Below are 14,335 nucleotides of genomic sequence, written 5' to 3' on the forward strand. Positions count from 1 at the left end.
TGTTTGTACTTTCGCTCCATTTACCACTTTGTGTTTAATCACATACCATTAACTGTGTTCTGGCTGACACACCAGCTGGCAGGGACAGGTACTAAGTTCTTACAGAAAACTAAAGTTAGTTATTCAACACCTCCTTCCTCCCTTTAGCTGTGTTTTAGGTTTCAGATTTTTTGAGAGTATGGTTGACAGCAGTCCCTGCTTTCTGAGTTTCAGTTTGGTTCGTATGTAAACAATGATGATTTACAATTCTCTATGTTTCCTAAGATTGTTTTTTGTAGAGAACAGAAGAAACAGGGTACAAAAACAGTCTGGGCCTAAGTTTGTCTTTACCCCACCCTTCCTCTTTCATTTTTATTGTGTGTACATTGTGTGTACTGATACTATGGCCCACACTTTACATTTGACAAAGTGGGTCCAGCAAGAACAAAAGAATGATCAATAATGTCAGCTAATCATCAAAAGTTTAAGTTTGGGATTTTTCTTTTAATAGTTATTGTGTATCAATGTCATAGTCTGTGGGTATTGATTATGTTTTTTTTTTCTTGCGGAACTTCAAACTTAAACTTGTTGTATTCTCCTGTACCTTCTTTGACACACTTTCTGTGTTCTTTTTAAACTGTGTTCCAATTTAAATAATTGTACTTCATCTGAACCTAAATTCCTCCATTCATGTTTTTTAGTTATAATTATCCAGCGTATGCCCTTATTTTTGTCTTTTGTTTTTTTTGGTGTGTGTGTGAGGAGGGGGGGTGGGGGGGGGGGGGGTGGTTGTGTATGTGCGTGTGTGTGTGTGTGTGTGTACTCAATTGTTGTCTATTTCTACTTTTTTTATAGTTATTTTGTCTCTTCTATTTGTTTGTAGTTCTTTTTGGACTGATTGTTTTTTATATTTCATTGCCCTGTATTTCCCTTGACTCATTTGATGAATCAGTTAAGTATATTTATTCCAATGTATCCACAGCGCCCCTGTGTCCTAACAAAGTGGTGAGCATGTGGATCCATGCATGCAGTCACACATTTAATACATGTGTAGTTGTGGTGAATTCATATTAAAAGTATTTGACAGACCATCTGTGGCATATGCTGGGTCAAAAGGATCAATGGGTCACTGACTTGTTAGACTGAACGGGACGTACAGTAACATCCCAATATTTGTTATGTAATGGCACATTATCTATCATATGTCATACCACATTTTTTCTTTTATAACTACAAAGCAAGCTATCAATAGATAGATAGAACAATATAAAGTTGATTCAGTTCAGTAATGGATATGAAATATCACATGCTGCTAAACAATATAACATTCAGTCAATCAAACTACAAAAAGAAACGATAATATCCAAATATTTTTTTTTATAATGCTCCATCTGGTATTTAAATGGCGTAAAAAAAAATAGACTGTGCCACATTGTATATTGGTCTTTTAAACTTTTTTAACATATATACTCTGTATACATTAAAAAAATTATTAAATTATTAACTTGTATATTATATTAATAATATAATATATTTAATAATATGATATATAGACAGACAAACAGATAGATAGATAGACAGACAGACAGACAGATAGACAGATAGATAGATAGATAGATAGATAGATAGATAGATAGATAGATAGATAGATAGATAGACAGACAGACAGACAGACAGACAGACAGACAATCTTGCATCTGTTAGATCAGACGCGCCAGGTTTAATCCAGGTTGTAGCCTGAAGATACCCATTCATCTCTCCTATATTAACCCTATTAGCAATCCCACTGATAGAACCCTGATAGGGGTTGCCAGGATATGGCTGTTGTTAATGCTCTAACTCTATTTTCAGACTCAATAATTCTCACCCACACACTGTAGGTAATGAGACGGGTGTTTAGTGTGCAAGAAAATGAGCGGCTGATAATCAAAAACAATACACTTATTTATCAGTTTGGTTTCTCTGAATCTGATCATATTTTAAGGTGCACTTTTTTCAGTCAAATTTACTATATCATTACAACAATATCTTTATTACAATCCATACCATACCATTTTTATTTCTAAAGCACTTTAAAGACAACAAATAGCTGACAAGTGCTGTGCAGGAACAGCAAGTGAATAAAAACAGCATAAGAAAATAAAATAACAATAAAATGGTAAGATGAATAGATACATTTAAAGAAACAGTTAAAAATACACACAAGGACACAGATGACAACTCAGTCTTGCTCAAATGCCAAAGAATAAAAATGTGTTTTTAAACAACTTTTAAAAACGGCAAGGGGGTTAACCTGTCTAACCTGCAGCGGGAGACTGTTCCAGATTTTTGGAACTAGAACATAAAAGGCTCTGTCTCCTCTGGATTTACACCATGTCTTAGACACAGTTAAAATAATCTTGTCCGCTGACCTAAGAACACGTTGTGGTGTGTAGGGGTGCAGCAGGTCAGCCACATATCATACACACAATCAATCATTGTCAAATCTAAACTTAGAGTAAATGTAGACTATAACATACTATGCATACACACACACATTCAAATATTAGACTTACTTTCCTTGGAAGACTGTCCTGAAATAGAATATCATCATTTAAATGGTGCCATCTGCACATACTCTAAAAAGCACAGTACACATGCACACACACACAAACACAGACGCCAGCATCAGTATATCAACGTCAGTCATGCCGAACAATGCCCTGTGAGAGGCAACCATGCCATCCTAGGGCAGATGGCAGTGTCTGATCATGTTTATTTTGTTTTAATCCATTGCATTTGAGTCCCATTGCCTACCCGTGCTTTCTAAATGACAATATAAAGTTTGTGCAAGTTGTGGTCACTCAAGCCTGCAGGTAGTGCCTGGGCATGGTCACAATGAGTTGTTTTGTGCACTTTTTCATAAATCTGTCATTTCTTTAATTTAATAATGCCATAGTCACAGTGAAACATAGTTTAGGCTAATGTCTCGCTCTGTTTCCTCACAGAATAACACATGCTCTAAACTGTACCGAAAGCATACATTCCTAACATATATAAATATCATAAGAAAGTATCACTTTTCATCCATGAAGCTTCAAATTCTACACATCATGGACCTGCATCCAAGAAATCTGTCACCACAAACATTTCCTTTAACTTTCAAGTGCATATACACAGGATAGGTGTCATCATGAATGTGGTTTCCAGTTGTACAGCAGTGATGCAGTCTGGGGAGGTGGATGGTTTAACTCTGTTTAACTGTAATAAAAAAAAATATATATATCCTAAATAAGCAAATGTGGATCATACCAATCATCAGCTTTTGTTATTGATTTGTTTTAAATAACGGAGACATGTTTCTCTGCTGCAGATGTTTCAGTCAGAACTCAGAAATAGGACTTTTAAAATCCAGCTGTGTATCAATGAATTGTGGATATACTGGTTCTATGGTGTTTGAGACGCCAGCATTTCCTTGTTACAGAAACAAAACAAAAAACAAGAAACAAATGTTAACTAAATTTTACTTCACCAGAAAAAACAACACCAACACTGTAATTTAAGCCTTCTCTAGAGAATGTTCTTGTGCACTTTGTTTTGCACAAGCATCTTGGAAAACTTGCCACAGCTCATCAACAGATTTAAGCTCTGAGGTGTTTGTGCTCCTTAACTGACCTGATAATGTTAGGAGGTGTGTAGGAACCGTACTATTTAGTGCATATTTCCTTATTGTTAATGCTGAATATAGCCGTTTGTTACTTTTTATGGAGATTTGAATGATTAAAAATGAATAAACTAATTTATTACATATACTTGCCAAATGTGATAAAATTGCAAAATATTGAAATTTTATTGGAAAAATTTCAAAATATTGCACAGTACTACATATAATTTACTATACAAAGTGTAATGACATAACTATGCTACTCTATATTTGTATAGCCCAATGACATACTTATTTGTGCACATATCTAACAGCTCGTTTGATTAATTCTTTCGGTTTCTTACACATCACCTTCCCATTTTAATATATCTACAATGGAAGATGTTTATAAAACATCACTTCAGGTTGGTTTCTCGATTCCTTTGTCAGTGACCCAATCTGTCTGTGACACCAAGCTGGAGGGGCTTTAGTCTCTTCATCCCCTCTACAGTCTCTCCCTCAGCAGGCTTTGTGACAAAGACTCATGCAGCTGCCACATGGATGGATGGCCAAATAATAAATTGGTCTCTCCATAGCGATGAAGACACACACAAAAACTGATTGAAAACATACATGATGTGGCAATCCCACAAACAAACACTGAGAGACAGACGTTGGACACACCTGCAAATCCATGTGGTTTTAACTGGCTTGGACTGATGAACTTGTTTTGAAACCTAGATTTAACCTCCTGGGTTTGGTCAACAGTCATTGCCAGTTTGGGCTGTTAATCTGCCTTGTTCATTGTTTACTTTCATTTAAAGGAATGTGAAACTCACATACCTGTTGAAAAGTTGCACAAAAATGTTGATATCTTACTCACTCTAAAAGGCCAAGCCTATGAAAGTCTTATTCATATAATGGTAAGTGTTACTGGTCTCACTAAAGTGACACATCGGAGCATTTCATTTAACCAAGTGCTTTATGTATGTTTGCTTCCTCACTTTTATTATTATATATGATAGTATATATGATAAATATATATATATTAAAATATTTCAAACAGCTACTACAGCAGTGATCTCCACCCCGATCCTGAAGGCCCACTTTCCTGTAGGTATCAGATATTTCCCTGCAGCAAAATCATTCATTCATTCATTATCCTAACCGCTTAGTCCGACGAAGGGTCGCGGAGAGCTGGCACTCATCCCAGCAGTCTTTGGGTGAAAGGCAGGATACATTCTGGACAGCTCGCCAGTCCATTGTCGTGCTGCAAAATCATTCACATTAAATTAACAAGCTCTGCACATATCTGCTATTGAGCCATAAATGTAAGGTGTGTTGCAGCAGGGAAACAGCAAATCTGTAGGACAGCAAGATTTGAGGAATGGCGTTAGGGAGCCTTGTGCTAAGAAACAAGGTTTCCCTTACACCATTATTATTTGTCAGCAGTGAATACACAGTCCACATAAGTTCATATCAAAGCCTGGGATCTCTTTATAATGAGGTTTAATCTACACAGTGTTGTGTGTTCAGCTGTCTCTAACACCTAAGAACCAACTATTGACAAGTGTGGCAGAACTGCACATCCTGAGTGGCCCTGGGGCTGTGTAGGACTAGACCGCTACACAGCAATGTTGACACAGTTAACAAGGAATAAATTACTGCTGTTATTTGTCAGTCTATGTTTTCCCTGCAAATATGATTTTCAATTTTCCTTTTCCAATCAAAGCTGCTTATTTCACAGGTTCTTCTCCTCGACTAAGGAGCTAGTCTTTCAATCTTTTGCTTTACTCATGTGGCACTTTTGACCAACCTTTCTCTCCCTTTGTGCTGCTCCAGTTAGTTATATAATCTTAGTGCCCGTGTCATTTGGGACCTCATATTGACATTTTACTCATTTTGCTCTTTAGCCACTGTGGTTGGATGGCCAATTTTAGGCAGCTGGGAACTTTGACAACATTACTCACACAAAGCAATTGATTCAATTAAGTACATGTATGCCCACGTCACTGAAGTGAAGGTTTGTGATGTACATTTGACCCAACCAAATCACTGACTGACTGTCATTGGCACCTACCAAATTAAGTTACATAACTTGCCATGTGTGTGGGTTTAAAACAGTCATGTCAGCTGATGTTATGTGACCACTGTTGACTGCAAACTAGAAAAGACTGGAACTCTGGGATTTAATACATGCTTAGCCCGAGACTTACAAATCGCACAATTCCTTTCTGACCTGATTCTTCTTATCTTGTCATGATAAGATGGGATTGTGTTACCTGGCTGCCTGTTGGGAACTTAAAAATACTTATATGACCTGTGGCAAACAAGGCCACTTCTAAACCAGTGCAGATGCTGACAGGATTTGTTTTCAATCGGAGAAATTTTATAAATTCATAGAAAAGCACATCTGTCACACTTGGTGATGATTTTGCCCACCACTGGTTTCAGGGTGTAGATTGTATTTGTTTTCAGAAGAGCTTTTCCTAGTTCTGAATATTTTTTTTCCTTTGGAAAAAAAACTCTTAAACATTTTAAAATGTACTTGATCTATACTCTATATAATAGTAATATTTAAAAACATAAAAAATAAAAATAATTATTATAATTTTTTTATTATTAATATTGGTTTTGCTGGGATTGGCTCTATCTTCCTCACAATCCTTAACTGGATTAAGAAGCATAAAAAAAATAAACGAATGAATAATAATAATGACGAGTCCTTTGGTCTACACAAAGTACCCACCCACAATATGGACTTTCTGGAAAGGCATCTAGTCAGTCTATAAATCTTTTAGACAACACCACCCTGCCCTCTAGTGAACTCTGTCTGGGCTTCACTGATACTGCCTTCCTGAAAAGTACTTGACCCACAGTCCCATCTGCTGTTGTAGTGGTGAATTGCAAGGTTAAAACCAAAACACAACATCACTATTTATAAAATCTTTACTGGTGCATTATTTTTGTAACAATAAATTATGTCTGATACAATAATTTGTTAAAGTTAAATTCCAAAACTCTTTACATAAATTATGTGCAACATATAATACCCTGCATTTCTTTGTTAATTTGTAATCTCCATCTAATGTTTATAGCGATAAAAGGTGAACCGCCATGAAATTATTTCCTCCTACAAAAACAAGATACTGTATATAACAAATATATCAAAATCTACACTAAATTTACATTCATACACTTAGCCTGATGACTGCAAAATTCTAAGACTGTACATAGCGAATAATCTCACTCAGATCATAGCCCGTCACTGCAAAGGCATAGCCATCGCCATCACAGAACTTGGCTCCACAAATCTGCGTATCTGTCACAGACTCGTTATGCAAATGGGAAACCTAAGCGAAAGTGAGAAAACATGGTCAGAGTGTGACAGTGCGCAGAACAATATCTTAAATAAATTAATCAACTAGATGCCAAAGTAAGTTGTGCTTTCACTCACTATGAAAACAAGCCCTTAATTCTGCATAATGATCAATTACCTCCACAGTGTTGGTCTCTGGGGTCATAGTCAGGTGCCACACCCTTACAAAGGAGTCCTCTGCAGCTGACAGGAGCTAAAGTAAACAAGATGATCTCTCATTAGAGACAGCAGTTATTAAAAAATATGCAATAACGGATGAGAATAATTAAAACGCTAATTACTGGTAAATGGCTTTAAAATTAAACTTTGCAATAGTGCTTGGAAATTTTCTAGATTTCTACATAAATATGTGGCATTTTTGTATTTTGGTACAAAATGCCAAATAAAAAAGAACAAAACAAAAAGGTATTAAATTTGACCAAGGTTTGAGGACAATTATTCAGTATTTCTTAATGTGTCAAAAGTATTAAAACCTGTATCTATCTGCAGTGGTTTCAAATGCACTGCCCAGCCATGGCCCTGCCACGGCCATCAATATAGTTGTTATTCAGTATTCTTAATTACTTAGGTGTTCCTTTGTGATCTTGTGCATTTTACACAAATTGCTCTTGGAGTGATTTTGTTCATCTGTCATCTCTGATGAATGCACAGATGGTTGTGAATTTTTTTCCACTTATACAAAATCTGTCTGACTGTTGATTGGTGAAGTCAAAACTATTTAGAGATCATTTTACCTATTCTCATGAACAGTTCTAACTGATAAACCTACATTGTGTTTGCTTGATAAATAAATGGTTATGTGTAATAGTTTTTTTTTTAATCTTATTTCTTTCTTTCTTTTGTTTCAACTTTTAGGAGTTACGTGAAAATTTGGAGATGTTTTGGATTAAACTTTAGCAAAAATAAGGAAAAATACAGTTCACAAACTTAAATGTCACTTATTGAATATTTGTATATTGGTTAACTAAAGCAATGCAAAAATTGTGAGTGTAGAAAGAATTTTTTTTTAATACATTTAAAATATGTAGCTCACCAGTCCAGAAAAGGGAGCTATGTCCAGAGAGTATATCCAGCGAGCATGAGCATTGACCTCAGCATGCAGAATTCCTGTTACTGCCTCATAAAGACGGATCTGCCCCGTGCCATAACCCGCCATCACTGTACCTTTCCACAGCTTGGCAGATGAGCAGCTCATGCTGACAGCGGGGAGGAAAACAAAGGATCAGTACCATCCGGTCATTAAGAGAAAAGATAATGAATATTAGTTTAGCTAAGCACAGGAAATTAAGAATAATCAAAGGACACTGACAAAGACCATACATTTGACATAAATGTCATCATGTATTAAAGGAAAGAGAAAGAGGTGAAAGTGACAGTTGAAAATGAGTTGGTGATAAGAAAGCTACAACATAGGTCATTTAGTCATCGTGTCCTTTTAATATAGCTAAGTCTTTCTTAACAGACCAAAAAAATATATCATTGATAAACAATACAATAAATATCCTACTCAAAACCAGGGATCTTGTTGAGAAGCTGGAATTCTTCCCCAGACTTCCACACACACAGGTTGCCTCCGTCATCTGCGGTTACCAGATTAGCAATGTACTCCTAAAAGAAAGGCAACAATAACAAAAGGAGAGGGATTATGTAATACAACTGATGGATTTCCTGGACATATTATATGAAGGAATATTATTTTCAGATGGCTTAATAATCATAAAAAAAATTAAATAACTTAAACTAACTATTTAAGTAACAAATTTTCAAACAAACAGGACACATAAACACACATGCCATACCTGGCTGCCTGAACACTCTGAGGCCATATCAGTGATGGAATACTTGTGTTCCTCCAGGACCTCAGACAGAGTAATGTTACTTCCTTTGCTGGGGACATCAAATACTAGAATTGCACCAGATGAAACACCTGGGGAATGAGAAAAACACACTGTTGACTTTTGCTGTATACATTAGAAAATATATTGGTCAGTACTTACCCACACATATATAATTCTCAGATACTGCAGATATTCCTCGAGCAAACACAGCTTGTTCTGAGAAAGAAAAAGAAAAAATCTGTAAGTGTATTAATTCTAGCAAGAAAATCTGTGAATGTACAAATATACATAAGAACATGCGCTTAATTTACCCCATATATTATATGTTGCAAATTCACAATGTTTACATAAGATTACCTGTAGGTGTTTCAGGTGTATCCAGTGCATGCCAGTACACCATGATAGAGCCATCAGACTCATACATCTAAAGCAAAAGATTTATGTAAAAGTAATGTCTACAAAGACACATATAACTTTGTTACTTAATGACACACATTTTGTATATACTAAAACCTCCATATGAATACAAACAGCAAAAGAAAAATACTGTCAGCAACATCGAAAAAGAATAGAGGATACCTGGATACCCTTCTGAGAGGTTACCACCAGCAGTTCACGAGAAGGCAGAACACAGAAGGCAGCCTGTTACAAAGAAGAAAATTATCTTAATGATTTAGCAACATGCAGAAAATGCAGCAATAGAACAGCATTTCTTGTCAGGAGGTCGCAGAACCCGATTTCAAATGGAATAGATTTTAGTTTATCCTAATGCATGCTACAACCCACTTGACTAAAGAAAATGTGTTACAAATGCATTGAGTGACTTGCATTTACATTTGTGGTAAACTTGCAAAATACTGAAAAAAACCAACAGAGCACATGAGAAGCTCACAACAGAAGTTGCACAGTAGCCTAACCTGCATGATAAGCGATGTGCTTGTGGCGACATTGGGTTCCTTGGACTGAAGCTGACGGTGGGAATAGTTGAGGCCATCCCAGGACGCGCTGACCATGTTGACCACGTTAGCATGGACCACCGTGAAATAAGTGAGTTGCCTTGGTGCGATGCGCAGCACGCTGAGGTTGTTGTACAGCGCCGAGGCGCTGTTTTTGATCTGGATGCTCTTCTCTTTATGATACATCGAGCAGCCGTATTCTTTTAGCGCTGAATGTTGAACAATATGTAGTTCGATATTAGTCTAAAACAGGACAAACATAGATCACCACAATTAAAATAGATATTTCACGAGAACATACCAGTAGGCATATTTTTCGCAGGTAATGCATATGCTAAATACCAAACACTTAACATTAGCAACAAGCTAGGCTCGTTAGCAAAAAGGCAAATGCAGCTACAATGTATAAAAGCAGAAACTGTTCCATTTTAGAGGCACGCTGAAAATACCTCTCACTGAGACTATGCAAACGCTGACTTTGCTTCCATTGACGCAGTTCTCACTGATTATTACCTACGTGAACGAAGCACTTTTAGGGTTAGCAATGAGCTTACCTATGCGTCCTCTGCAGCCATAGAGACAACGTATCTTTACGTATGACGTAATTGTGGCGTGTTGTGTTACTTGGCAACCGTGGACATTACAGAGGTAAGGTCGTAAATACTTAAACTGCCGATAACATGATAATAATTTCAATTGCATATAGAAACAACTTGCTTCTAATAAGATGCAGACATGTTAAACAGAGTACTGGTTTCATGGTTTTGAAAGAGATTTGTTTTTTTTTAATTATTCGAGTTGGTTTAAAATAACCATATTATTCTTAGCCTTTCAGACTGTTATTATATATATATATATATATAAAGTTTTTTCTGGATGAATGTTACTTTCTTCAGAAGCACACATTATAAACCCATTACCAGAACCAAAGTCACGTAAGCTGAGTGGCTTTGAGTCCTTCCTTTGACGAAAAATGAAGGTGTAAAGTTTGGACAATTGCAGACAAGAGAAGCACTTAATCAAGATCCGGAAACATGGGAACCTACTCTTCTGGGAGTAAGAGTAACATACAAACTGGTTAAGATGCCACAGTTTTAGTTCATTTTATTTCATTCTTCAAACACTTTAAAATCAAACATTTTTTAAAAACATGTTAGATTTTTGGTTATGTCGTTTGCTTTTTGTTTTGTTTTTTTGTTTTTTTTTTTCACAAAAGCCAAGATGCCTCACTCAGCACGCAAGTCCAAACATGATAAGTCCAAGAGGCCATCCGTCAAAGAGGCAACACCTACAAAGCTTGACCTAGAAACAGAAGATTCGCACCCTCGTGGCTTCACCCAGGCAGAATGGAGCAATATGTTGATCCAGGAGGATGGCGATGAAGCAGTAGGGGAGATAATGGAAGAACTGCTAAGCAAGGTCATGGACAAGTGTTATAAAGTGTACATGGAAAAACAGGTAAAAAACAAAAAACAAAAAAAAGTATAAAAGCATTTCATTCTAAATTTGTAACTGATTGGCACCCATGAAGTGACCAGTGAAACAATTTAACTTAGTTTTTACACATTGTCACCATGTGTACTGATTCTGTTGCATGTACTGATTTTGCTTGTCTTTGTCATTAAGCTTGCACCTTTCTCAGTTTCCTGGGCCAAGAGTTATATCACACAGACTCTAGAGAACCAATTCATGTACACAGAAGAGGCAGAACCTTTTAAAGCATGTATAATGGAGGATTCTGAGCCTGTGCCACCTATTCCAGACTCCTGGGCTCAGGGATGTGTGCCTGTTGTACATGCCATCCATCAACCTCAATGCAGCACATTTGAGGTACTCTTAAACTAGCCATTCTGCAAATGTTTTTAAAAATTAATCTGAGATTTTTTTTTCCATTTCTACAATATCTGCTCCTCTATATATTTTTTTCTAACAGGAGGCAGACAGCAGTTGTGCTCCAATACAAACAAAGCCAACTGTCAAAGTGCAACATGATATTGTTTCCCTAAAAGTGTCCCCCATAAAGCAAGATGGAGAAGAAAAGGGTCCTAGAAACTATGTCTGTGACAAACGCTGTTATGTGCTTAGTCCAAGTCCCCCACCAAAAACTAGTAATAACAAAGAACTGCATGTGAATAAACCTTCCAAAAGTGGTCCAAGGAAATTACTACCTTCCCTGTCGGCCACAAAAAATAATGTGGAAGTAGAGTGCAAAAACATGGAATATTCTGCTGATAAACAGCAGACTGCACTTCCACACCAACACAACCACAAGCCTATTGCAAAGTTGAATCCACTTTCCTTGCCTCGTCATTGGCTAGCTCCTCAGTATGAGATTCTAGATAACAACACAAACTCCAACTCCAAAAAACTCAGTAGATCGCCTCGACCTGAACCAAAATCATGCAAACAGCAAAGAATACCAAAGCTGCGAACCAGTCCCAAAGATCAGCCAGAAAGGTTTCAGAGGAGGAATAAGGAGGATGCGTGCCTTTCTGAACAGGGAAACCAGCAGCAAGTGGCATCTGGGCCTGTGAAGCTCGACACTATGGTTTGAGCTGAGGGGGTTTCACTCTTAGATACTCAAGGACTTGAAATGAAAAGTCTCAAATTTAACCACCCATCACAGACTGCAGAGCTGAAGCTGATTAAAAAATCTGTCCCACCATATACAGTTGACCAAGTTACTGCAGGCCCACCACCTCGGGTCATCCCAATGTCTCAGTCCACAAACTGCAACAGCTGATTTTAACATTTACTGACATGTCAGGATGTGTTTCCAGGGCACAATGTGCAACATGTTAATAAAATGATAACGATCACTTAAACAAGAACACATTTTATTGTGTCTACTGTGGGCAAAGTTATTAAAAAGGATAAAATGTGCAATGTGGTCTGTAAAGATTCTAGCTCTGTACATGTAATTTCACTCAACATTTGCAGTACAATAATGCAATGTATTTTGTATAGTTTATTAACAGGAAGTAAAAATGAGTGTCTGGTCAACAAAATGCAGTTGTTCTGCATGACTGAATGATAAATAGAGATAGTCTATTAATTACTCATTTGGAGGCAAGCAACATAGCAGACAAAACATAGGAACAATAAAAAGGATAAACAAAAAAGGATGTTGGATGAAGCAGAATGTTAAATATAAAAGCTACTCATTTAAAAACAGAAGACAAGTAAGATAAAAGGAAAATAGATAAACCTTTTAAATCAAAGTCAAACTCAAGATATGTATTATTGTAAAGAACACTAATAATCACCAGACATCTTTTTATACACAGTGTATACACAGTGACATTTAGTATTGGCTCTTACTTTTTTTTTCTTTTTAAAATCAAGTTACCTCTTAAATGACTGTAAACAATGCTAAAAAAAAAAAGGCATGCTTCTTGGTGACTGATGGTTAAAGAAAACCCATCAAGGTGCTCTCTAGTACAGTGGTAATGATTGTGGCAAAGACAAAAAGAAAAATGTGATTAAGGTCCAAAATATATATTTTTTTAAAAAGTTATTTGTATTAATGTATAATCTAATAATTCATTAAATTTCAATATGCATAACTTAATAACTGTGACGGACTGGCGACATGTCCAGGGTGTTTCCTGCCTCTCACCCAATGACTGATGGGCTCCAGCTTCCCTGTGAGTCGACCCTTAATCAGACTAAGCAATACGGAAAATAAAAGAAATAAATAGTTGATTAAACAGTGGATTTTCTGTTTCAAGATAGGGTTTACTTGTTGATATTTTCATGACTTTTTGTGTTGGTTGGCATCAAAAGAGTTTTTAACTAACTAACATTCAAGTTCTACCATATCCAGAATTCTAAAATAAATATATTTTATTTTTTTATTTTATTAACATCACTCTAAGTTAAGCTCTTTTTTTTTTTATTTTTTTTTTTTACATATAAATCAATAGTATATCACAGATTTCTGTTTGAAATGTTCTTGGATTGTAATACAAGCTATTATCCAAAGCAAATAGAAAAATAAAATAAGAATTAAGAAATACAAGGGGATCATTACATCTATAAAAGTTCCCCTTGGCAAAATAAATTTGCTCAGCAGAACACAGCATCCACAACATCAGTCTGCTTGTTTAAATGCTGGACAAGACAAAAAAAAAAGAAAGAAAAAAAAAAAAGAAATGTTCTTGGATTGTAATGTGTAAGGCAGGTACCTCAGCTTAAAGATTTTAGCTTCGTGACAGCTGACACTTATCATAAAGTAGAACATCACTAAAAAGTTGTGTGAATGAATGGCAAGACTTTTTTGGCCTGTTTTCTTTTGCAACATGTTGTAAACATGAAAAAGAAGAAAAAATATGCGTATATTAACAAAGAAAATTAAGTTTTTGCAAGTCGAAAAAAGCTTATAATTGTGGGTTTATCTTCCCTGTTATAAATACACCTTAAGTCAATCCTAAGGTAGGACTGCATTGTCCAAACCATCCCAACTCTTTTTTTTTTTTTTGTTTGTTTGTTTTTCTGGTTGTAAACTGAGAAACTTACATTTTTCTCTTATTCAGTTTATTGTCTAAAATTCTGTAATAAC

General features: G+C 36.0%; 1 protein-coding gene across 1 annotated transcript; it reads right to left on the reverse strand.

The window, feature by feature from the left end:
- Positions 1-6,822: 6,822 nt before the first annotated feature.
- On the reverse strand, positions 6,823-9,960 carry wdr54 (WD repeat domain 54; the record flags this gene model as incomplete). The annotated part of the gene is made up of 9 exons (XM_079250843.1): positions 6,823-6,954; positions 7,099-7,173; positions 8,014-8,176; positions 8,488-8,588; positions 8,780-8,907; positions 8,978-9,034; positions 9,176-9,242; positions 9,398-9,460; positions 9,736-9,960. The coding sequence occupies 9 exons, from the start codon at positions 9,958-9,960 to the stop codon at positions 6,823-6,825; spliced, it is 1,011 nt and encodes a 336-aa protein (XP_079106969.1).
- Between the last annotated feature and the right edge of the window lie 4,375 nt (positions 9,961-14,335).

Source organism: Telmatherina bonti, assembly GCF_933228915.1.
Source record: "Telmatherina bonti genome assembly, chromosome: 13".
NCBI lineage: Eukaryota > Metazoa > Chordata > Actinopteri > Atheriniformes > Telmatherinidae > Telmatherina > Telmatherina bonti.